The sequence below is a fragment of the Phoca vitulina genome, unplaced genomic scaffold (genome assembly GCF_004348235.1).
Source record: "Phoca vitulina isolate PV1807 unplaced genomic scaffold, GSC_HSeal_1.0 scaffold35, whole genome shotgun sequence".
Classification (NCBI taxonomy): Eukaryota; Metazoa; Chordata; class Mammalia; order Carnivora; family Phocidae; genus Phoca; species Phoca vitulina.
Window position 1 is genome coordinate 16359209 of NW_022589738.1, and position 26252 is coordinate 16385460.

At 46.1% G+C, this 26252-nt stretch overlaps 1 protein-coding gene across 1 annotated transcript; it reads right to left on the reverse strand.

The window, feature by feature from the left end:
- Window positions 1-657: 657 nt before the first annotated feature.
- Window positions 658-26148, reverse strand: NDP (norrin cystine knot growth factor NDP). The gene is made up of 3 exons (XM_032426789.1): window positions 25880-26148; window positions 11678-12057; window positions 658-1951 (listed from the first exon to the last, which is right to left on the reverse strand). Exons 2-3 carry the CDS (start codon window positions 11849-11851, stop codon window positions 1724-1726), a joined length of 402 nt encoding a protein of 133 aa, XP_032282680.1. The 5' UTR covers window positions 11852-12057; window positions 25880-26148; the 3' UTR covers window positions 658-1723.
- Window positions 26149-26252: the final 104 nt, after the last annotated feature.

Genomic DNA, 26252 nt, shown 5'->3' on the forward strand with positions numbered 1-26252 from the left:
CCTGCTGGCTTCCAAAAAAAAAAAAAAAATGTGTGAAAGCTATGTGCTAGAGAGTGTACAAAACCATCATCTCTACAGCAAAAGTAATTCACAGGTTGACTATATGAACAGTGGGACGCACTGTCATCTCTGGTGAACCAAGACAGCATGGTGTCAAGGTTGCCATGGAAACTGAGCCGCCAACCTAGGGTAGCATTATGGTGCCTAAAGTGGGCATAGCATTACGCCAGCACCATGATTATTCTCATAATGCTCAGGAGTATCATTGGACCTGGAACACGAGACTGTCAATGGCACAGAAACCATGGTTGGCGAATTCTTTGTCCTCCTGGTCCTTCATTTATGGATACTTACTCTTTTCTGAGAAAAGTGAAGAGGTTAAGAAAGAGATGACCTCTCTTTCATTCCTTAGTGCCTAAGGAAGCCAGAATGCATCAGATTTTATGCTCATTCAATAAGCTAATTTCTGAAACTAAAAACCAAATTTCCTAAGCCCCTATCACCCTCGTCTATTGATTTCAAAAAATGTCCTCCCCATGCATTCTAGAATCCCATCTCCCTCTTTTTCTGAACCCCTCCCCCACACGCACCATAAGGGATGCATTATAGTAGAATATTTAGTAGGAAAAAGCAATACTCACACAGTCACAATTTTGAAGATACTGTCTTTTTATTTCACAACATGGGAATAACTCAAATTTTGAGTCTCAGAGACCAAAATAGAGTTGAGCCAAATGTTCAGAAGATGAGCCAGGCCACCATTTTGGCAGCAAGCTTCACATGGACAAGTGGATGGTAGAGAATGATGCCCGCAACATGGCTAAAGCTATAGCACACCCACAAATAGGTTCATACTTGGTTGTCTAATTTGCATGCATGAGTATAGTGCGTTCTCCATACCACTAGTACATATATGCCTTTTTCAAAGTCAGTGCAGGATCCGTATTTGTGCAGGTCTTTAAAAGTCTGCTCCCTTACAAAATTTTACCATAATTTATCTGCAAGAGCCTTCAGGTGACAAATTCCGTATGCCACCTTTACTTCCCAAAAGTCATTTCTGAATAATAATGACTGCTATCAGGAGTTCCAGCATCACATAAGAGAATCCATCTGTTAGTTATTTTAATGTCAGTTAGCTGGCTATGAGTGAGCCTGGCTACACATCTCCAACCTGCTTGGTGCCCGGAATTCACCACTGGTCAGCTTTAGCAGTGATGGCAACCTTAGATTGAAGGGCAAGATCCAAATCAAACCGAACCAACCCAGACGGTATCGCAGAAAGAGTTGGGCTTTCTTCCTGCTTTCCAAAGCGAAGGCTTCCCTAATCTGCACCAAACAGTGACAGCCTGACCCACTCGGGCACGGGGGGCGGCGGGGGGGAGAGGGCACTTTCCCTGCTAAGGCTGGAATTGTTGGAAACTTGAACAGCATTCAGCGCCAAGGGGGCAAATGCCTGAATCTGAAAAGGAACCAAAAGAAATTGTACCAGGGAAAGGAGACAGGGGTGGAAGACCAGTTCCCGGAGCATCTCTCTCTGTCAACAAGCATGGAGAGTCTTTATTACTAGAATATGCAGAATCCTGTGGGAATTGCTGCATCTTTTTTCTTTTCTTTTTTTCCCCCCCTTAACTCTTTTCTTGCCAGTCCTTCCCTGGCTGGTTGAACTGCCTCGGTGAGGGGTGGGGGGAGGTTGTCCCATCCAGAAGCCACTCTGCGGGAGGCCTCAGGAGCTGCACTCCTCACAGTGACAAGAGAGGATGTACCGGTAGGTGGCGGTGAGCCGCATGCCCCCTGAACAGCGCAGCCGCAGTGCCTTGAGCTTGGAGGTCTGGGGCCGACAGCAGTGACAGGAGGAGCGGAAGGGCTGCTTGAGGACAGTGCTGAAGGACACCAAGGGCTCCGAGCGGGACGCCTGGCTGCAGTGCCCCTCGCACCTGGCCAGAAGCACCATCTGGGGAGAGAAGAGACATGGTTACCCTGTGGGGAGGCCAAAACTTCAGCCAGATCCCACAGCACCCTGACACCCTTTACCAATTTCCGCTGGGTTCGCTCAGTGGCTCTCAACCCCAGCTGCACCTTAGAATCGCCTGGCAAACTTGGTTCTAAAATGTCAGGAACCCAGGGGCGCCTGGGAGGCTCAGTGGGTTGAGCCACGGACTCTTGGTTTCGGCTCAGGTCACAATCTCAGGGTTGCGAGATCGAGCCCCGCATTGGGCTCTGCACTGAGCATGGAGCCTGCTTGAGATTCTTTCTCCCTCTCCCTTTGCCCTCCTCACCCCCCCTCCCCACTCGCACCTTCTCTCTCTCTCTCTAAAATAAAAAATAAAAATTAAAAATAAATAAAATGTCAGCACCCAGGCCCCATCTCGAACCAATTAAATTAAAATCCTTGGGGATGGAGCCCGAGCTTTTATGGTTTCCAAAGCTCTTCTGCTGATTTCGAAGTGCACTGAGGGTGTAGAACCACTACATGAGGCCGACCACCATGATGTGCAAATAAAAACCAAAGAACGAAAGAAATGTCTCAGGACAGGTGGTAGTCCACCATGGGCCCAGTGTCAGTTCGACCAGTCTTGAAATGCAGAAAGTCATTCCGAATTGAAATCAGGAAGTAAATGAAGAAGGGCTACAGAAAAAAGGAATATGTTATGTGCAAGGAATTGCTAAAGAAAAGGAATATGGTTTCTGGAGAAGAAAAAGAGGGTAACCTGAGTGATACTCAGGAAGAAATATTCTGGGCACTACAACTTGAAACAAGAGAATGAAACAGAAACAGGGTATGTTTTGGGCCCTGAAATCACACATCTGGGCTTATACACTGAAGGAGCCTGAGATTTGTGCAACTGAATCTTAGAGTCACTTCCAGCATATGTCAGGATGCATTCATTCTGACCATCTCCATTTCCAGAGGTAGGTTAGGATTATACTAAAGCTTGGGCCGGGGGCGCCTGGGTGCCTTAGTTAAGAGTCCAACTCTTGATTTCAGCTCAGGTCCTGATCTCAGGGTTGTGAGATCAAGCCCGACCTCAGGCTCCGTGCTCAGCAGAGAGTCAGCTTGAGATTCTCTCTCTCCCTTTCCCTCTGCCCCTGCCCCTGCTCATTCTCTCTCACTCTCTCTCTCTCTCTCAAATAAATAAATTTTAAAAAAATATAAAGCTTGGGCTGAAGTAACAGAGGCTGTGTGTTCTTTGTAGGGGCTCTTAATGTGGCTTTGGTGAAAGCCTTCTTTAAGAATCTGATGCAAACTACCAAGGTTATCCCCAGAACAATGGACATAGGCACACACTGAAGCTGGATGCTTATGTCTCCCATACATACATCCCGGTATCCTGGGAGTGGCAGTTATGGGTAGGGTAGGGTGCGTAACTTGATTCATTAAGAATTAAAAGAAGGAAATGGCCCACTCATCTTTCTAAAAGGAAGACAAGATGACTTCTGGTCATTATAGATTATTAACATCATTATCAAAAAAGATGCTGGGATGAATCCAAAGATAGGATATGAGATATTAGGGAGCAACCAGCAGGGCTTGGTGAAGTTGGAGTAGGACCTATGGATTTATTTTCTCTGAAAGATCACAGAGGCAGAGAGAAAATGGCAGCTATGAGCTGGTTTGAATTTGTGAAGGCTCAGTGCTATCTTGCCCGCTCTTTACATTGATAGGCAAAACAAACATGATCTGAAATGGGTTTTGAGAGATTATGCCATAGATCAGTAGTACATGGGCCAGTCCTTGGCGCCCACCCCATCTAATGAGAAGGAGCCCAAGGATGTGCTCATCTCTAATGAGGGTCATCTCTCCCGCAGATTAAGCACTATTCAGAGGTCACCTCCTCAAATGGAGTCTTTAGAGATCCAATTTCAGTCTAGATGAATATAGTGAACCTGTGTTAACAGACCTAATTCCAAGGGACACAGACATGGTGGTGCATCCTACCCAAGTGATGCACATGCTGGTGAACCGGATGTAGACCTGGAATGACCCGGCAGTTAGCACTGTCTGTAAAGCGACCAAGTCAGCAATGTTGGGCCATTTGTAGAAGTATTGACCCAATTGTGATTTCACTAAACGTTTTCAGGGTCTCAAGCTCCACCTTCAGCTCGTTCTGAAGGACAAGAACTCCAGCACTGAAGACCCTGGGGCCACCTCCAATGGGTCACTCTATCTCAGGAACTGGACTTTTGGGGCAAGGAGAATGCACAGACATGTACGTACAATAAACACATTCAGTGGCTGCCTGCTGCCTTTGGAATCAAGTCCAAAATCCTGAATGGGTATTAAGATCCTCCATGACTTGGATTTCACATCTTTCCTGTCTTACTTAGAACTGTTCTCATTTTTGTCACCCACTCCCTTACAACTGTCCTAGTTCTCATCACTCCCTATTCTAATTAAGCTCAATCACTCAGGAGTTCATGGAACTGCCCTGAATTTCCCTGCCTCTTGCCTCTGCTCATGTCTTTCCCCCTCTCAGAAATGCCCTTTCCTCCTAGCTCTGCTTAGTGAAATCCCAACTATCCTCCATTGCCAAGTTCAAATGCCCACTCCTCTAAGAAGAGACTATGAAACAATTATAGGACCCTTGACGTTCTCAACACACATGCAAATCTCCTCTCTGGGAGAATTCCAGTCCATAGATCCCATTTCAAACTTGGAAGTGACATACAAATCTAGCTCTGATTTGTAAATTTGTGTTGGAGGGCTACAGCGGGGAGTTTGGAAGGTAAGATCTAGAAATGAGTGCCATTAAGGAATGGAAGAGATAAATACCTGCCTTCCAGATTCACTCCTGATATTCCATGCTTTAGTCTCTGTCATGCCTCACCTGTTCTATAGATTTAATGAACATCTTCTCACCTCTTCCAGACGAGAGCTTCTAGAACTATAAAATGCATGTAAATCAGCTGGGGATCTTGTTAAAATGCAGATTGTGCTGGAGTAATTCTGGCTGAGGCCAGAGATTTTGCATTTGTCACAAGACTCTGGTTGATGTCAGTACTGCTAACGTCCACACATTGAGTAGCAAGGCTCCGGACCTGTTAAAGTCTGAGAAGTTCTGCTCTAGGTTGGTCACTAGGTAGCTATCATTTAGCAAATAATAATAATGGCAGCTAACATTTATTGAGTGCTTACAACATTTAATCTCATTTAATTCTCATAACAATCCAATGCTAAAGGTACTCTTTTAATCCGTACTATTATTACAGATGAGGAAGCCGAGGCTTTAGAGAGTTGAACTAACTTGCCCAAACTCACATGTCTGGTACAAGGCAAGGCTGGAATCAAACCTAGTTCTGCCTAAAAACAAGCCCCTGGTCTAAATCACCGTCATATCCTGCTTCCTGATATGAAAATGTTTTCCTGAAGCATGAGCCAACTCACACCCTTCTCCAATCTACTTTGACCTGCCTCTGGGAGCCCTAAAAATATCATAACCATACAAGTCTGACCTTTTTCTTATGAACTTCTTGGGATACATCATCACCACCCCCAAGCTTCTGCAGAGCTGAATCTTTTTTTTTCTAATTTTTTTTATTAACGTATAATGTATTATTTGTTTCAGGAGTACAGGTCTGTGATTCATCAGTCTCACACAATTCACAGTGCTCACCATAGCACATACCCTCCCCAGTGTCCATCACCCAGCCACCCCATCCCTCCCACCACCCTCCACTCCAGCAACCCTCAGTTTGTTTCCTGAGATTAAGAGTCTCTTATGGTTTGTCTCCCTCTCTGGTTTCGTCTTGTTTCATTTCCCCCTCCCTTCCCCTATGATCCTCTGTCTTGTTTCTCAAATTCCTCATATCAGTGAGATCATTATGTATTCAAATGCCCACTCCTCGAAGTAGAGGAGAGGGCTTTCTCTGATTGACTTATTTCGCTTAGCATAATACCCTCTAGTTCCTTCCACGTCGTTGCAAATGGCAAGATTTCATTTTTTTTTTGATGGCCTGCAGAGCTGAATCTTGAAAGAGCACTCCTAAATGATATCTCCTCCACTGTCAAGACCCTCCCACAGTTGCATCCCCCAGTGATCTGGAGACTCCCAGAAACTCCCAGAAACTCCTTGGATGGTACCACTCAGTGTCTAACTCCTTAACCAAGTCATCAAACATCAGTTCACCTGCCAAAACCCAGTTTGTGGTCAGCACACGTCCTTCATGCCTGGGTGACCTGGCGCTGCCTTCTACCATGGGAACACTCCTCTGCATCTGGCACCGCATGTAACTGCTCATAATGGAGAGCATCCACATTGCTCCATTATGAAATCAGGAAATGAATTTCTTTTGACAAAGAACCCACGTGGGGTTCTATCATCAAAGGAGCAGGTGCCGCCGTTGGTTGTTGCTCATTGACCTTCGATGGACTTCTCACAGCTCAGGTGGGTGACAGATACATGTTATCTGCTTTGCGTCCAGTTTAGTTTTTGCTCTCTTCGGTTCCCCCAAGCAAGTGGCCTGATGCCAGGAAGCTAGGCAACTTCTCCAGTGGTCCCTTTGTATCCCCCCAACCTTAGAGTCACTTGCCTCCAGCTGGATGTGAAAGTCAGTTCCTTCTGATATGAACAGAGCCGCGGGGTTCAGGGAGATTGCTCAGGGATGGGCTCCTTCGTGTTCTAATCTGATTTCCATGTGCTGAAGCTAAGAGTAATGAAAGGTCCTTGCGTGATCATAAAAGAATGGTAATGATGATGACATATAACATGTATTGGACATTTACTAGGCTCCAGGCTCAGTGCCAAGCCCTTCATATGCAACCTGATTCTTAACAGCCATTTCAAAAGGTAAACTTTCCCCATTTTACAAATGAAGACATGAAAAGACGGAGGATGAGTCACTGGCCTGAGGTCCCATCGCTGTCCGATGGAGGGCCAGGATTCTGACCTGAGACACCTTGATTCCTGAGCCCTCTGTCCTAACCATGACAGTCAGCCTGGAACTTCCTAAGTTACTCAAGCTGGTCATGGGCAAGTTCAGGCTACATTGTGAGGGTTATAGCCAGCTGTGATTCCCTGGGTCCTGACCAAAGATTGCACCTGGTGACCCCAGGCCCCAGCTCTCTCTGGTGACCCCACCATACTTCTTAGGCAGTTCTGTCTTCTGCTGCAATATACAACTATCTTCTGAGTGAGAGAAAACCCAAACACAGATGGTTTTCATCACTCCTTGCTGAAAGATTCTTACCATTGCCAAAGCCACTTTCTTCCTCTGTCATGGGGGACTCCTGCAAATTCTTGGCTCAGACCATGACTGACTAGATGTCTTCATCGGTATCAGAATAAGGACCCAGAATAAAGACTTTGCACACAGAACAGCCTACCCTAGAAGGGGAATTTGACCGTTGTACCTCATTTAAATGAGAAACATTTTTTTTTGCCCTTTTCTCGGCAGTGAACACTATGTACCCCTTATCCCGTGGCACCTTCTACAGCACCCATTCCTTCTCTCCCCGGCACCCTCCATAAATGACCATTCAGATCATCTCCAGGCACCCCGGTCACTCCCCAAAGGGTCTGTGCCAGGCTGAGGGCAGCAGCAAAATTGCAACCAGAGGAATGAAGCAGCAAGGGGAAGGATGGAATCTGGTCCCTTCGCTCTGGTCACAACTCAAACCGACGCGAAGTCTTTGAACACAGAACATTTCCCTTCCCTCTCTCCCTCATTTACTGATCAGCATCATGAGGGTAAAAACTTGGTTGGTTGTTTTTTCCCCCTATTTTTGTGCCTCCATTGCCGGCCACGAGGCCTGCACCTAGTAGGCATGCAATATAAATTCATTCCTTAAAAGAAAAAAGTGATATCTCCCCAGTAGTTAATGGTGTTAGAAGTTCAATGTTCCTGACTCTCCTACCATACTATGAGCTTTGTCAGCAGCCCTAGGAGAGGATCGGGGATCTTAACTTCCTCTCCAATTCCTCTGGGAAGTTCTCCAGGTTTTATCCCATGAACTGTCCTTCTCCTTGGCCCTTTGGTGTTCAGACGACCCTATGTCCTGGTTCTGTGTCCCTGTGGGACCACCATCTCCCCCCACATTCCTCACCCAACTCAGACTTCACAGGCCTGCCCTATTAGCTCACTTTCCCAGCCTCAGTCCCTGAAAACTCCTCCCTGGCTCGCATCCAGAACTTGTCCCCTCCGCCCCCCACCCCCTGCTCCCTCCACTCACTTGGGAAGCGAGGTCAGACAGCAGGATCTGTTTCTCTTCTACTGTTCTCTCCCCACTCTTAACACCCAGCATGATGGCTTACATTCATTTTGCTCTTCTGCACGTTCCCCTCACCCCTGCCAGATCTCTGTGTTTAGCAAGAACCCCGATGAGGTTCATTTTCCTAATCCTTTCAGGCTCTACGAGATCCCAACGGTTATTGAGGTCTCAACGGTGACTGAAATAGAAAGTGAGTCTAAACACCTGTCCACTTTGTAGCTTCATCATCAAGATCATAATATCACTTATTAATGTCTAGTATAAGCCAGATACCATGCTGAAGGCTTTACAGATACCATCACCAATACCCATACCTCCGCCTTTAGGTAGACAGCGTTTGCCCCATTTTACATGGGAATAAGTGGTGGCACCAAAGACTTATTTTACTTCTCCCGAAGTCACCCATTGGGCACACCGCGAAGCTGGGATATGAAGCCAGGTCTCTCTCACTTCAAAGTCTGGGATGTCTCAGTTGCCTTAAAGGTTCTCCAGATGGCTCGTTTTCACTAACCACTGGCCTTTTGCCTGTTTGCTCTAACACCATTAACTACTGGGCCCTCCCTTTACTACTCAGAGTTTTGGGGAAGATTGTCAATGAACCTGCCACTCCTGGGATTTTTGTACCCAGTCCTAGGAGGTGTCACCACTGAAAACTACCAGGCACATCTTAATCTGCGGTCACATGACCTCCTTGGTGGACTGCTGTGGCCCATCTTTTCTGCCTGACTCTGTCTCAGCCCTTTCCTGAATTGTTAAGCGATGGGTGACAGGTCCCTGGAGCTCAGGGCTAGGGAACAGACAGTCTCATGGCAGGCTCCCACAGAACTTTCACAATGGTTCCTATCTTCTAGAAAGATCGCTGAGTATAAATCATTATTTCCAGTGGACCCGAAGTTGAGCCTGGACTTCTAAATAGTGGCTTCTGCATTCTACCTGCATTTCTCTGATATGAAGATCCAAGTAGTTGAAAGAGAAATGATCTGAATACTATTTAGCGTTTTAGTTTTCCCTACTGGTAAAATGGGATTGGTAATGCCTTCCAACACAGGTTTGTTGGCAGTGATTAGATCATATATTATGAGACGCCTGACACATTTTAGGTGTTCAAGCAGATGCCCTCCCTCCCCTGAGCCTGGGTCACACTCTCCCGGACACCTGTCTTCCCAAGGCCAGACACTGGATAAATGTAAGTCGGGAAGCATCAACAACAGACAGGCAAATGGTATAGGCATGTGTCTAGTAAAGGCCTTTGAACATCATGCGAAAGGAAATTTTTTGCAGAGAGGAAAGATCGAGCCTAGTCTCCTCATTGTAAAAACCCTCGCTGGCTGTTTTCTAGACACAGGTTAAATGTTTTATCTCAAGTCTGTAAAGAACAATTTCGTTAATGAGACCCATTAGAAAGAAGACCAGCCCGAGTCAGTGAGAGTCAAGAATCATAGATTATTTAAAAATGAAAAACAGTTTTTGTTCTTGGATACATAGAGAAAATCTAATCCAGAAAAGGTCTGAGTAGTTGAGATTCTGCCAGGCATATTTTAAGGCCAAGAAAGAAAGGTTTATAATTACAAGCACCATTTACATAAAACTATTGCTATATTTGAGATCATTTGGGATGTTTGAAAACAGATTGTTCCCATGAAATTACAAACATTTCTGCTACTATCACAATTTTGTGCCATTTACCATGGCATTCTGGAAGGAACGGATGTGAGCAAAGGTAGACTAAAGTCTGTTTCTAGGAGTCACGCTCAAGCACCGTGAGTTTGTTAGGCTTGAGTTAATGACGTGTCTTCTCTGACCTTCTCTTAACTAGTGTGATCATTGTTAAGGTGTTCTTCCATCATTTCATCAAATCCTTCTGGATTGTTTTTTAGTTTTTAGAGATGCTCCTATTTCTCTGTTCCTTCCTATCATCACACTGACATTTTCTTTGAAATAATTTTAATAACCCCCGCTTTAGTTAAAAGAATCCTGATTATGGAGAACAGCTCAATAGAGGGAGAAATCATCCATGGACTAAGGACCACCAAATACTGGTGCTATCTGTAGGGGGAAGGGAGGAGAAGCTAATAATTTCTCAGGCCAACAATTTCTGAGCAATCACAATTGCAAAAACATGTCCCATCTTTTTTTTTTCCTCCCTTTGCTTTAATTTTTTTTTTTTTTTTTTTGCCTAAGAAGGGATTGCAGCCTTACAAAAATTTAAGTTTATCTATTTACTCCTTTTTTTAGTTCTACAAGTACAAATAAGAGCCAGAAAGTTTTTAAGTGGAAAGTCTCCATTTTTTCCCACAGTCCTAGATCTTATTAATATAATGGTTAAAATGATTTAACTCAAATTCTGATTTCCCCAAACTAAAACAAGCCATTGTCATGGGGTTGTAATCAGAGAAGCGATGGAAATTTTAAAGGCAGACAGAAGTCATCATGTTTGTAAATGGAGGGTAGAGACATTAACTTCTATGGTCTTAATTCTAGTGGTTGATATTACAAAAACTTCTTAATTATACCGGTAATTTAAAAAATACTTGCCATCTGAGAATGCTTAAGTGGTTTTGGTCTCAGGACTAGAGTGAAAATCTCTGAGGCTGGGCTAAACACATTCTTTTTACCAAATGTGGGCAAATTTCATTCATGTGACTGTTTGGGGGGCAATGATGGTCGTGAGATTCTCATTCTGAGTGTATTCTACTCTGTGCCTTCCTTCTGGGTGGTCCAGGTGGCCGGCCACTCTCGGTGGCCTTTGAAGCATGGTATTCCTTCGCAAGACCTTGTCCCAACACTGAGACATCCCTCGCATAGGTTGCCTGCACAAAAAATATACAACCTACTCCAAACAAGAACGATTTGGATAATCCATGTAAAAATGAGAAATGATCCAATTGCCATGTATCTTTTGAAATCATTTAAACATAAGCATGGCAGGTGGAGAAAGGCTTGGACCACAAGGTCAGCGAGCAACTATTCCAACAGGAATCTCTTTGAAGAGCCCCCCCCCCCCCCAAGAAGTACATTTTACTGCTCAATCGTATTTCTTGCATCCGCTTCCTCTTTATTGCTGGTGGAGGTAGAAGGAGTCACGAGAACCTGTAGACTCCACTTTTCTTTCTTGATAAAGAACACTACTGCTCATAAATTAGACAGCCAGGGACGAAACACACCTCTCTCACCTTGCGTGGAGCAACAATTTTATGGTGAGAACCTTCCAGCCTTTCCTATTGACTTCGAGCAGCCTGAAAAGAGAGAAGCTGTCTGGGTATGTACGTGGTCAGTCAGGCAGCTTTACTGACAAAAGTTCAAAGCATGCTGGGAGACCCTAAAAGCACGATTCTCCCGCAAGCCCCATGGGCCAGCCCTAGAGCTCAGGTCTGGGCTTCGGTCATAGTTCTCCATCCCCTGACAAAGGAATACGGGCTTCTCTCCTGTCTCTGGGAAGTAACGCTACCTTCACAGAGATCTGGATCTTACCTTCGAGCTACACTTGTACAATGGGTGACTTATAGAATCGACATAGTGGTGCCTCATGCAGCGCAGAGGGTCCGAGTCCATCATGAAGGAGCTGTCCGTTTTGCTGTCCGTGTCTCCCATTAGCGCCAGCAGGGAGAGCATAGAAAAGGATGCAGCTAGTACATGATTTCTCATTGTTGTAAGGAAAACTTCTGAGAAGGAACAGCAGAGGGAGGCAGAGGACTAGAAATTGGAAATGCCTTCGCCTCCTAGGATCCAGTTCCTTTCAAGCAAAGGGCAGGATCTGGCTGAAGCTTTCTGGTTGTCATTGTCCTTTGAAGGCCTGAGTTTTGTCTTACTCTTTCCACTTGCAATCCATCATCACAGTATCTGCTGCACAGCTGGAATGAAAACAGAAATTATTTTCCCCAGAAACATTTACCCAGAAAAACGAATGGAACCCAGGAGGTATCGAGTAGAATTTTTTCTGTGACATTTTGAGTGACGACTATTGGTTTCTAGAGTGCCATTAGCATAGGCCGTCATCCATTCTAACCCGCTCCCTCCCCCATAGCTTATGCTACATAAACCACTGTGGACACAGTGGTTTAATGGAAGCACATGTTGACTTTAATTGCCAGAGTCCATGTTTCGAGGAGCAAGAATAGTTGGAACTCATGGTAAAGATTAGACATGTGGTTCTGGCCCCAGCACAGCTGAATTGGGTGGTCTCATCCTCATCCCTGGCTGGTGGGGGCGGGAGGGTCTATTCAGTTTCTCAGCTCACGGGGCTAGAAAAGAGGCAGGTCAGCCCTAATGAACACAGGCCACGTCCCATGGGAAAGAAGTACATTTTCCAAGGCCATACACACCCACCCACCTAGTTTTCCACTAGGGCTCATCCTGCTCTAGGCTCATCCTGTTTTTGGTTTAAGCCCCGTGCCACCCAGCATCAATGACAAACTGCATCTGAAATACACATTATGCTCACTGGCCTCCAGTGTGGTTAAAACAACGCATGCCTATTCCCCAAAGAGTCACACATTTCTGCAGAGCCTCGGTAGCCTGAGCACGTGGTGTAATTTGAAAAAGGAAGTGGTCGTTGGAACAAAGACTTACCATTAAAATGGGATCGGGACATATCGGTTTTCTTGAAATTTGCTTTGTTCTTTTAACCATATGCATCTTGGACAAAGCAGAGAGCTCCCCGCATCACCTCGCCAACCCTCTTAAGCATGGCCAACATGGGTGCTTTTTATCACACCAGAAGACACAGTGTCAAAAATGTTTTCAAACTTTTATGACAATTGGGGAGACCTGTCATTACATCCCAAACAAAAGGAACATGATAATTAAAGCTTCAGAAAAACTTTCAAAGGTATTTCAGATAAGAGTTTGATTATTTTATTCATTGTACAACATTTTTTTTTAACTTCCTACTCATGGACAGTCTAAATAAATAGGGCAAAGTATTGATAAGATGAAGATTAGAAGTTCAAGTCCAGGGGCACCCAGGTGACTCAGTCGATTAAGCGTCTAACTTTGGCTCAGGTCATGATCCCAGGGTCCTGGGATCGAGCCCTGCGCTGGGCTCCCTGCTCAGCGGGGAGTCTGCCTGTCCCTCTCCCTCTGCACACCCCGCCCCCCCAACTCTCTCTCAAATAAATAAAATCTTAAAAAAAAAAAAAAAGTTCAAGTCCATATAAGTCAATTAGTTTGGCTCTAATAGAATGGCCCCAGACCTACTTAACCTCAGTTAGCTGTCTTGTGAGTGTGGGGCAGGGGATCCCAGGCTGAAAAGGGTGTGTGACAAAGGGCCATTTCAGACAAGAGCATCCCTGGCAATGGCAAAATCTCAGCGCGTATGTGTCAGAGAAATCCTATAAATTGCAGGCAGGGCAGGGACCAGTAATGAGGAGACCCACCTGGGCTCGAGCCCTGCCCTTGAGTAACTGGGAGACCTTGCACAGGGCATTTAAACTGGTCTGGCCCCAGTTTCCTCATCTATAGGAATAGGAGAATTGGAAAAGATGGCTTCTGTAATCCCCTCTTGCTCTAAAATGGTGCCACCTCATACTTATGGATCCAGTCACCATATGCAGAAGATAATCCTGAAGTTAAGACCCTATTTTCATACAACTTTGTGCCACTTTCCCTCGCGAGCATGTTAATTGCAACATCTCATTGAAATTGATCAAACCTGAGGTAAAGCTCCAAATTGGCAAGGGATGCCAAAGAACATTTTTTGTTTTCTTTTCAGCTGCACATCACACTGAAACTCACCAAGATTTCAATTCAAAGAGCCAGGGTTTTCTTGGATTCAGAGGCTGCAGTATTACTGACCATTTCCTGAGTTTCAATATGACTATATTATCCCAAGTGGTTATCTGACTCTTTGAAGCCTTAATTAGTCTCAGAAAAGGAATTTATTAGATTTCTTCTTTCACCACTCCAGTCTATCGATATTTCCCTCAGGAGTCAATGGCAAAGGGATGAAGGGAAAAGTAGACATTCCAGTCCTGGCCCTCCCTCCCTCCCCACTGCTAGCAACTTCTCTTCAGAGCCATGGCCAGGAGGTATGGTTAAATGAAAGAAGCAAATGAAAGAAAAACATATAGCTTGATGGCAAAAACAAGCAACAACAGTCAATAACAAGACCCTATATTTGTGAATGTTTAGACCCAGCTAGTCCATTTCTGAGAATTATCCTACATGTGGGATCACACAAGCATATGGTTATTCACTTTGGCATTGGTTGTCACAGCATAAAATTGGAAACCGCACAAAATATCCAGCACTAGGGGACTGGTTGGATCTATTATACAATATTCATACAATGGAATACTATGCAACTATATAAAGAAGGATGCAGAAACTCTACTGATTTGTGTTAAACCACCGAAGGATAAGGATATATATTTGTGCTCATTTGTATTTACACAGAGAAGCTCTGGAAGGATATTCGAGAAGCTGTGCAATTAGTTATGGACAGGTATGGGAGAAAGACTTTTCCCTGTATATATACATTTTTATTTGTAAATTTCTGAACTTGAGAACGTATCACCTATCCAAAACTTCATTTAAAAAAATTATACTTTCTCTTTTCAAAATTTGGCTTAAAAATAGTAATTAAGTTAATGGATGTTGAATGTTTTTGCCAGTTTGAGTATTGTAGTAGTATTATATTTTTATTTCTTATAAATATTGGAAGACATGCTAGTTAGTCTCTTTTCTCAGATAGTCTTTCTGGTGTTATCACTCAATTCTTAAGCACTACTGCCACCTAGTAGTGACATCCTGAATTGCAAGCACAGTTGAATTTTTTTTTTTTTTTTTTCCTTTCCTGAAAGGTGAATAAAAATTTGCAGGCAAATATTGTGAAGCGTATAATGATAAAGAGACAGTTAATGTCACACAAAATGTAACTTTATTATCTGATTTTCTCTTTAAAGATGATAAGCTGAACCCAGAAGTAGTAATAAAGATCAAGTATAAAAGAGTGACAGAGAAGATGTTGCTTGACTGCTAATAAGAAATACATTTTTCAGGTGGACACACTCACAAAGTATGGTACTTTTTGTTCAGTTTTTATATTATACCCTGAAATAAGAATTCAAGCAACAATGTAGATCACAGAACTCTCAAAACATAAAGGTAAGATTCTTGCAACTTAACATTGGGATTTTTGCCCTAAGTGTTCAAATCGAATGAAGAAATAAGCATAATGCTCAAAAAACGAGTGGCGTGAAGTCAGGTTGTCTGAACATGGTGTTGGTGGGGTGTGCCTGGATGAGAAGGGCACGGTGCCGAGGGAAGCCCTCACAAAGAGGAAAACCTCACAAAGAGGAAGCCCTCACAAAGAGGAATATCAAAATGAAGGAAATTCACATCGCTTGAGATCCCTGATTTCTGGCCACCTATGGGTATCAACGGCGGTCATGTTCCTCAAAATTAAATTAATTCCCACTTGCTTTCTTTTTTTCTTTAAGCCACGGAGCATGAAATCAAGCGCTGCCCATCAAGACTTAGAACCTCGGCCCAGCCAGTGATGGATTGACTGAGAAAGCCACTCGCTTGCTGAACTCGGGGGCTCCGGGGCTGCTCCGTGCTCCGGGTACGGTCTCTGAGACATGGACTTGGCGGATGTACAGAGCCCACATTCTCATAGCTCCAATGTGGAGCCTCTGCCGGCAGGAGAGGCACGTAGGCCGGCGTGCCCAACTTTGGAGCTACCCTCCAAACGATACCAGTGGAAAAGAACAACTGGTGCCCAGATTTCCCCACCTGTCATCCTCAGGGAAATAATATAGCAGAGCTTACAGCGGGCCCAGCCTCCTGGGTGAGAGATGGTGTTGTGTCCACAGAGCAGCTCACTCTTGGGCTGACCTTCTGCCTGGCAGAGGGTAAAGTGCTGGTTTCACGCAAGTTATTCCGGCAACAGGCTAAGACAAGGGGCATGTGCCAAGAATGGCCTTATTCTTGCCCCGCTTGCCAGGCAAGGGAGGGTGGTACTGCGGTATCCGTATTCCCACCCTGGGCTGTTTTCAGTACTAATATATGCGAGTAAAGCCTCCTGTAGCTTAATGAATATCTGCTCTAGCAGATAACAGTTAATGGTCGGGGGGAAAAAAATAGGTCCTGTTCTAGTGCCTTCTTCCAGCTCACTGCATCTACAAGCAAAGAGTCTTGGCCTGTTGTTTCCTGGGTGATTTTTGGGACCCAAGGATAAAGTCCTTTAGCATCTAATTCATATCCAACATGCACTGCATCATTTCTAAGGAGATCGAGTTAAGCAGATAAAATATCATGACTTTGGAATGGCGTCAGCGTCATGGACAAGAGTGATTTGATATTTACTCTCATTTCAGACAATCATATCAAGCTTGAGTCAGGTAAAGATGGCAGAGCAGAGAGCCCCTCTCCAAGGAATTGCCAAAAATAAAAGTCCAAAGATTTAAGTGTGGAAGAAAGCTTGCCACTAGATAACGCTTCATACGAGGCTTAGGAAAGAAAGAATTCTAGGTCTAATCAGAGAGTGTGAAGTGCTAAGTAACCCCTTCTCAGGAACTCAAAGAATTCCAGTTGGATCTAGTCAACTAGATGCCTTGGAGGATAAGTCAGATGCCTCTTCCCAAGGCACTTAATTTATAAACTGTAAACAGCATGTTGGATTTTATGAAGCATCCCATGTGCTCAACGAATGGTTTTTTGATATTATTCCTCTCTGGCCTCACAACAGTAACAGTGCAGTAGCCAAGCCTGGGCTGACCCGGAGGCAGCGGGACCAAGGCGGGACAACCACAAGGTCACAAGGCTAACGGCTCCTGCCCCTGTCAGCTCACAGTGTCCGTTCTCCAAATCAGAGGTGGCCACGGCTGCCCCTGCAGTGCCACCTTAGCAGAGAGAGGGCGACATCTTTGCAATTCAGCAGCAGTCCTCCAGTCTGGTCCAGGACTCTGTGCTCCCCCCAAACTGCTTTACTAGCCAAGCATGGCCAAACTCAACAGTGGCGGTGATGGAGGAAGAGAAGGGACGGGGGGAAGCAAGAGGGCAGGAGAAATATAGCCTGGGAGAGAAGCAATAAATCACAACCCTGGAGGAAACAAAGGTGCAAAAAATAAGAACTGGGAACAGAAGTAATTTCGGAGAATGAGCCCACTGTCAATGGCTCCTTCTGTGTGTGTGTGTGTGTGTGTGTGTGTGTGTGTGTGTGTGTGTCCTTGGATTAAATAGTTTTACTGTCTCGGGAGGGACTGGTGTGGGAGGACTTGACCTTGAGACTTGACTGAAACTTCAAATCCTGATTTTCGGGCCATCCAGAGGAAGCTCTCATTGTTATTCAAACTCCCCCTTACCTACAGCTTTGACCTCTTCTTCCCCAAACCCATGTCCAGCCACTGCTAAGTGTCATGTGGCCCAGTGTTTTGCATTCATTGGTCAGAAATATTAGATAATTATTCCACTGCATTCTGAAACCTGAAGAGCATTTTATTGTTGTCTGCTCTACTGGAAGGATGGCCCATCTGAGGAGCCCCAAGCTCTGAGCCCTACCCTTCCCATCATTGGCTGTGCCATCTTGAGCAAGTCCCTTGCCTTCTCTGGGACTCTGTTTTCCCGTCTACAAAATTGGAACAGATTGGTCCGGATGCTTGTGTGGTTCTCCCCATTTCTAACACTCTCTAACTCTATCTTACCTTCTCAGAGGGCAACACCTGCTTTGGGGCTTTGTTTTCCCCAAAGCAACACTACAGAAAGGGTTCCTTTCTTACTCAGGAAGTTAATGACTGCAGAAAAGTCCAAACAAGTCATAATGTGGTGCCTGAAGCAAAACCGAAGGTCAAGCCATAACAATTTGCCCTTTCGATGAGGCCATATTGGTGGCCTGAAATAAAAAGAGCCTTTAATAACCAATTGACTCAGTGCCTGAATGTACCAAATATAGTTATAAATTAAGAATATGCTGTTGATAATAAAGAGTGGCTGGCAAGGATATTTACCCAGTCCCTATGTCTCTTAGAGCTGTCTTAAAATGTGTAGTGTTTCTTTCCAGTCTTTACCAAATGGGGAGAGGACAAAGGCTAATAGTGAGCAGTCAGGGTAGAAGTAGACTTCTTTCTTTTGATGATGGTGATATAAGCTGAATTCAACCCTCCTGCATCTTCCTTGTGAGTGACCTTATTCCTAAACCGAGCTTGAGCCACGGACCCTCATCCCCTAGCGGGGCCATCTGCAACACTCTGGTTCAGGATAGAAGAGGAAGACTGGTTAGAAGAGTTGTCTCCTGTGCAGATGCAGAATGGATAAGGTCCTAGCGGTCAAGAGCAAGGCACTCTGCTTGGTAAAACATCTACAGAACCTTTGTGCTAAGGGAGGTACATTCCTGAAGCCCTGGGTGGGGACTTGGGTCTAAAAGAGCTGCCTGTTGGTTATGGCTCTTGGATCCAGTGCCGGGCTTCTGTAATTTTTATGGAAAGACTCACTCTGAGTTCTTAATGGTTGACATAACCAACTGACTTTTAGAGTACAAAACCTTGCATAAATTGAAAGTGATGAAGTCTGATTACCCGTGTGCCGAAAAGCACGATACGGTTGAAGTCTTTTGCTCTGGGGGTTTGGATTATTTCTGTAAGTCTACCACTCCACTCTGAGCTGTGACTGATATGGTGATGAGCTGTCAGAAAATGCTTCGGGGTGGTCTTTCTGCGGTGCCGCGAACCAACGACAGCCCTAAACAGGGAGTCCCTTTCCTTCCTCCATCAACAGGGAATGCAAACAGGGAGAGCGGGAGCCATAAAAGAAGTAACAGAGAAGGAAGAAGGAAGAAGGATGTGTTTATGTTCAAAATCTGCCACTGCCCTTCCACTGATTTCAAATAGCCCACTTTCAGAAAGGGAAGGTTCCCTTCATTTCACCCGCTCTTTCCCAGGAAGGGGGTCTCACATCAGGAGTGAGACACACTTCTACCACTTACCTTTGGAAAGGAAGCAGGAGAGTTTTGAGATACCCACCCAGCCCAGGGACCCAGTCCCCCCAAAGCATGAATGTATTCTCTCCCTGTGGAAAAGAAAAGGTGCCCAGGTGTTCTGGGGACCCTGGTGTTGAAGCAATTTGAAATTCGCTCTGCCACTGAGCTGCTGGCTCTGGTATGGCCTTAGGAGAAGAGAGGTGACCAATGTCACCTCAGGGTACAGGCTTCCTCTTACGCTGGAGCTAAATGAGTATGTTGGCTTTTCTTCAAAGTGTCTAGCAAAGTGTTTCCAAAGCTGCATTTGAATATCCTCAGCCGCAACAGCGTTTTGGAATGGTGGGTAGTGATCTCACCTAACAGCTGTAGGGCCCTTAGTTAGAAATGGGGCATAAACAATGGGACCAACTCAGCCTCCATTCAATTCGTCTTTTCTGCCCAACGGCAGGAGTTGAATACTGAATTCAATCCCATTGCAATCCGGAACACTTGTGGATGCAGACTTATGTCAAAGGGGCGAGGTTACAATCAAATACGCTTTTCTATATTGCTCACAATTCTGAACGCATTGGGCTGTTGGTCTCCTGTTTGCATTTTTGCTTCGCTTAAGCTCTGCACACTACAGCTACATCGTTGGCTTGTTGGTTCTCCTTTAACCATTCCGTTCTGCTGCCTTTGGGCTTCAAACCTCGAAAGAAAAATGTAAATCTTGAAAAGGAGTAATTTCCCATCGTTTGGAGGGAAAATCACAGAAACGTATCAAGTCCTAAAATATCGCTTCGTGTTTAAAAAAGAAATTGGACTTTGATTCTTCACGTCCATTTTAGGCATGTATATGCCTACATTTTACTTCAAGCTGGGGATGGGGGATGTTTTCTTCCCTGGAGGAGTTGACCTCCTTTTCTAACGCCAAGTAAAGAAGGCAACTTCAGAGTTCAAACCCTTCTCCCTGGGAGGGAGCAGGTGAAATGAAGGGAAGCTTCCCTTTCTGAAAGTGGGCTATTTGAAAAATCTGTGGCAGCAGATTTGGAGCATCAAGAATAGTCCTTCCTCCTTCTCTTTTGTCACTTCTCCCGTGACCTGCTCTCTCTCCCTATTCATATTCCCTATTGATGGCAGGATGGAAGGGGACTCCCTGTTTAGGGCTATTGTTGGTTTGCGACACTGCAGAAAGGTCATCCCCTGAGCATTTTCTGACAGCTCATCAACTTTCTTGAATGTATTAACCTGTTGCCCTTTCATTTTTAAAGGATATTGCAATTGGTTGGACCACAGCTTAAAAGGAGAAGTTGGGATTGAGCCAGGCCTTGGAAGAGAGAAAACTGTCCGAAAAATTCTTAGCTTTTGGTAGGAAAAAAAAAGAAAGAAAGAAAGAAAGAAAAAAAAGAAACCTACATCGACAGCAAATCTTACAGAACCAAGTTTAAAGCTACTAGTCAACGTTCAAGTGCAGATTTTGACACGGGGGTGAAAAGGACCCCCGATTGGATGAATTCCTGATTATAAGCACTGGGGCTATATTGTCGACTGAAGTTACCCATTCTTTGAATTGTCTGAGTCAGCACTCCCTGGAACAAGAAAGTAGTTGTTCCAGACCATGAACCCCATGCAGGGTGTTACGTTCTGACTATTGAGAATGGGTCCAGGGGGTGTGACTCGCAGCCGTGTGGGCTCACCGGTCAGACTCTGAGACCCTCTGATGGAGGGGACAGTGAGCGCCCACGGCCGCAAGCACGCTGTCGCCAGACCCGCGGGAGGAAAGCTTTGCGGAGGTGAGGGCCCTGGCGGCGGGGAGAACGTCATCGGACAGTCTCCCTCGAAACCTCGAATGTGTGCGTGTGTGAACGTGCAGCACGCAAACCCGCACAGCCGGGCCAGCGCCCCCTTCTCTACCAGCGTCTCCCGCCCCCGCTGCGCACACACCGGCCGTTGCGCAAGGATTCTCCGCCCTTGGCATTCTGCGGGAATCAGGCACACAAGTTGGTGGCTGCTGATCCGACGGGTGAGGAGTGGGTACTCCCGGCTGGAACGGTGCCACTGGCAGGGGCAGACAGGAAAATCAGAATGCTCTTAATGTCCTCCCAAAGAAAACCTTTGATGGACAAAAGAGTGGTTGTATTTTTACCCTCTCCCTTCATGCTGCCAGGCGTCTTTAAATAGATCCTCTAGCCCAGGGACTTGTATGGAATAATTCATATTAAAACCCAAGAAGTGGCAGAGGAGGGGAGTTGGTTCTTTCTTTTCTTTCTTTCCTTTCTCTGCTCTCCCCCCCACCCCCCCACCCCCGTCAAGCGAACAGGAAAAGACTCATTTTAATTCAACTGTGTTAAATTTCTCCTTCTGGGTCTTTTAATGAACTTTAGCTAATTCGGAAAAGACGATGAAAACCCCCAGGAAAAGAAAGAGAATAGGAAGCGGCATTGTAGGGTCGCTCTCTGATACCTTTTGGTCCCAAGGACATGAGCAGCATCTTTTAAGGATGCTGCACAGAGGGGGTGACACGAGGCTCTTAAATGGGAAGGTCTAATTGAGAAGTCCAGTGCCTTCCATTTGCAACTTGTAAGCCAATCGGCTGCTCTGCTGTTGAGAGAAAGAAAAAAAGGGAAGAAAAAGTCCCCCCCCCCCAGCTCCCCGGCCCCATGCATTTGTAGTTCGGCTCTGGCTAGGATCCGTTTCTCTCATGTCCCTCTCCCCAAATGGGTTTCCAAAAGACATTCAGGCCCGGGCTAGCCAAATTCAAAACCCTGTCTGTCCTTCTTTTTCCTTGGGAAGGGAAGGATGTGGGCAGGACGGAGAAAGGGGGCGGAGCAGGGCCTGAGGATCCGGGGCGCTTTGTTGCAAGCCACTTGTCTCTCCCCCTGAAACAGAGAATCACCACATTTCTCTTAATGTAGGCCGAAGGGCACCCAGGCATTCCCAGAGCTCCGCTACCCCCCAGCCCTGCGCCGGAGACGTGCGGGTCACTGTGATGGTATGCTCTCGTCCGTGCCAACCCGGGTCACCCCAACCCTGCCCTGAAGGGCAGCCGAGCCATGTGGTTGCTCCTCTCTGCGAGTGGGTCCAGGCTCAGGGCTCCAGAAAGCCCCCCAATCCTCTCGGCCCGGCAGAGCCGCTGCCAAGAATGACATCCTGAGAATACTATGAAGATGGGGAGACCTCAGGGGCCACTCTCCCCGGATGGAGAGCGGGACCCAGGCTGTCTGGAAAACAGGCAGAGCAAAGAGCGAGCTCACAATGGAAGGAGCTCAGGCGCAGGGAAAAGGGGGCGGGGTGGGAGTGGTGGAGAGCCAAAGAAAATAAAAGCCACATGCCACCCAGGAAGATTCCAGGGCGGGCGGGAAGGAGGTGGCGGAGGAAGGACTTGCAGGGAGCCCGTACCCAGACATGGCACTGCCAGTCTCGCTAGATTCTTTTCTGAATTAGATTATGCGAAAGAAAGCGGGGAGATATATAGCCTCCCAGCTGTTCAAAGGCTTACAACCTTGCTTTTATTGTCCGGGTAAGTTGGTGAGGTGGGGCATCAGAGGGATTCCAAACATACCACCCCAGAGAAATGTTAATATGTTCCCCAGTGTCATACACGAAGAGGAAATGACAGCTGATCACAGCCAGGGCCCGCCACAGCAATCTGGGCCCTGGAGCTCACCCACCCTCACTTGGCCCAGCTACCCGCCTCTGCTCTAGGCTCTAGGACTTTCTGTCCATCCACCTGCTTCCCCATCCCTTCTGCCCCTACTGGCCTGGCTGGGTGGGGGTGGGGGGGGAGCGTGCTGGACAAAATAGCAGGAGCTGACGTTCATGGGAAGAGGTGAGGTCGGCCTTCAAGGCTCATGGCCAAGAAGCTGAGGCTGGCTAGGGTGAGTCAGGCACCCCAGGGAGTCAGAGGCATTTTAATCCAACCACGGGGGATAAAGACCAAATCAAGGACTCTGGTGATGCTGTCTTCAAGGGTTGTTCCCCCCCCGCGCCTCCAATAACCTACCCAAGCCAGAAAACACAAGACTGCATTATTTGAAAGCAACACTGTGTGGCTCCGATGGGGACCTGGGTTTGGGGAACGACTTCCGGCAACTTCTTCCCAGGGGCCCCTTGAATTTAGGCCAGCCCCAGAGGTCATTGGTTTGGATCCTGGAGGCGGTTCAAGTAAGTGGTGGGGGCCGGTGATAGCATCTTGCTCCGTGCATGTTTCTGATTCAGTGATTCATCGAGTGGCCCTGATGTCAGCTGCTGAGTAGGTGACTCACAGCCATCCCTGATAGAGACAGCACGTGGTCCTTTCCAAAGTGTGCTCAAGGGAGCAGAGAAAGGATAAACTGCCCTTTTTCCAGGCTTCCTCTACCCAGGCAGGAAAGATCCGGGCCACGTTAGCTGTGAGTGACGCGTACCCAAGATCCGGTGATAAAGGCCTCAGGGGAGCCCCTTCATCATAATGGAAAGAACACCCATTGATAAGCGACAATCATTGCAAGTGAATCGGGGGGTCAGCAGATATTTGAAATGGTCCTTTGTAACGGGGAAGTCATTGACCCGTTTAGCCATTGGCTAAGTCCATTTCAGTACCCAAACCTGACTGCAGACAGCATACAGACCAAGAATTAGGCCGTGGGACAATGCCTCGGTCACCTTGGCATCCAGCAGGACTAGCATCATTTCTTAAAAGGATGATGGAATGAGTAATTAACCAATAGGAATAATAGCGCTTGAATTGTGAGTCCTTAAAGTACAGTAGAAATTGCCGGCCACCATCTGTGGCTAGGATTCTGAGAAACTCACATTTTTCAAGGGCCGGGAAAATACATGAGTTGGAAATTGTTAAATGTATTGAAAAATGATTTATTTTCCCCTTGACAGTGTCATTGGAACTCGAATTAAGATTGAAAACTCCACAGGCATATTTCCATCTGTGGGTGTCAGCTGCTTGGTACCCAGTTGGTCAAGAAGGCCTCCGCCAGTCCTCCCTTTACCTGAACCAAATTGTATCTTAAAGCAAATGATGCAAAACTTGGCGTTCAGTGTTCAGACACTCTCATATAATGATCTGAGTAACGGTACCAGAATATTGTTTTGCCTCAGCCAACTGCTTTGTTCACAGCAGAAGTTTTTAAAGAAAAAAAAAAAAAATCACTGCAAAATTGCATAGCAATAGAATCCATAGTATCTTTTCAGGCTTTCTCAAATCGTGAATATCCCAGGGTTGTAAATTAACTCATTCAAAAGCTGGATTTTCACTCGACAGTGCCCGCTAGGCTAGTTATTAGAGGAGATCAGCGAAGTTCCCCCATAAACCACGTTCCCACTCCACAATGAAATGTGGTCAATAAGACCCTCAAGTTCACTTTCGGAAGCCAGACAAGTGAGAAGAAAATGGGCAGATATTTGCATTTGGTCTAAAGGCACCCTTGAGAAGCATTCTGCAGCCCCCCCCTCCCCGTATTCAGTTGACACCCCCCAGCCCACACTGCATTTTAAGCGTCTCTACGTTTTCAAACGCACCAGGGATTTAATGTTCTGTGTTGGAGCAATTGGCCGATGCCAACTCCTTGTCATTAAAATACACTAATATTAGAAATGAAGAGACATTTCGCAACATCCATTTCCGTTACCAATGCCAGTCACAAATGACAGAAAGTGGGACTCCTGTCTTGCCAAAGAGCTTCCTTTCCTGCACCTGAATCTCAGTGGAGAAGGGAGTCCGCTCGTCCAGGCAGGTTTATCTGGGCTCATGAATTACAATGAGCCTCAGTTACAGGGCGTTCTGAGTCATTAACATTCTGTACACAAACTTCCCGTCCCCCAAGAAAGAGTTATGCCCAGGCCTCCTACAGCCCAATTGTTCATTTAAAGAGAGAACTTGCATTCAGGAGCTTGAAAGAACCCCCCACCCCACCCCCGGAATATTCCTCAGGTGTTTGTAGGAGTCATTCCTACAGGTCCCCGTCCCTGCGCTGGTCGGAGCATCCTTTCTCCGTCACCGCTTGGACAGTGTAGCATCGGGACAAGCTGACTACTAAAAATAACCCTTTGCAATAAGGCCAAGGCAAACAGCATGCATTTCCTCGGACTTTTTGCCCAATCAAAATCCTATAGTAAACCCATCCTCCTCTCTCCCCAGTGCTCCTGACTGCATCTATGGAAGCAAAGTCCTTGCACGTTGGGAGTGCAAAGGAACAGGATTCCTGCAAAGCGTGACACAGAAAGCTAGAAATAAATGTTGCCTATTGTTTGAAGTCATTCTAAGCACTCCGGCGGAGCCCTGGCAGGAGATCAGCAGCATACAGAAGTAGTAATAAAAGTAAACAGTGCGCTTTTAAACTCGCAGGCTTGCCCGCGTTCATAGTGCCCCCATTGTAACCGGGATGAGGGCGGTGGGGAAGATACTGGGGCTTCAGGAATCCATGTCGTCCAATGCTGCTTCCCAGTCTCCTTTCACCGGGTCAAATAGAAGAGCCATTACAAAGTTACATCGCACTACGCAGAGAGTTTGAAAATAAAATCCCTTTCGGTCAAACCCAAAGGGATTTTCCAGCCTCTCGGTGAGGCTCCCCTGCTCTGTCACAGACTTCAAAGACCCGTTCGGTTCAAAAAAAAAAAAAAAAAAAACCCACAATGCTAGCATGCTACCGATTAATGCAAATTCAATTAATGCAAATTTAAGTGGTATTTAAAGGTTGTCTCTTTGTCTGAGAGGAGGATGAAATGCTCGGTTTGGAAAGAAGTAATTTCCTAGGCAAGCCGTCAGCGCTTGTTTTCCTGCTTACCTTGGGGGAAACGCAGGGCTCCTTTCTTCTCAGACTTTTCTGAGAGCTAGAAAGAGGTCCTGTTACTTCCAAATGCTTTTGTTCTTCTGTCCCTCTGTCACATGGCTTGCCTTTTATATTTGCAACACACAAAAGTTAGGACTGTTGTTTAAGCGACACAGGGAGAGAGAGAGAGAGAGAGAGGGAGAGGGAGAGAGAGAGAGAGAGAATGTCAAATGGAAAAGTGCCATTGCAGTCATATATCAATCAGGCGTGCGGCCGCAGCAGCGCTCTAGCAAATGGGAATGCCACGGAAATGTGAGGCGCTCCTTATCGGGGACTCAGCCACTGCCCACCACTAGGCTCCCTTCCACGGAGCATCTTGCGATGGGAA

Excerpts from the sequence above, each read along its gene's own strand:
- NDP (XM_032426789.1), bottom strand. The coding sequence starts at position 11,851 with ATGAGAAATCATGTACTAGCTGCATCCTTTTCTATGCTCTCCCTGCTG. Across the intron at positions 1,952-11,677 it reads TGTACAAGTGTAGCTCGAAG|ATGGTGCTTCTGGCCAGGTG; the intron begins GTAAGATCCAGA and ends TTCTCTCCCCAG.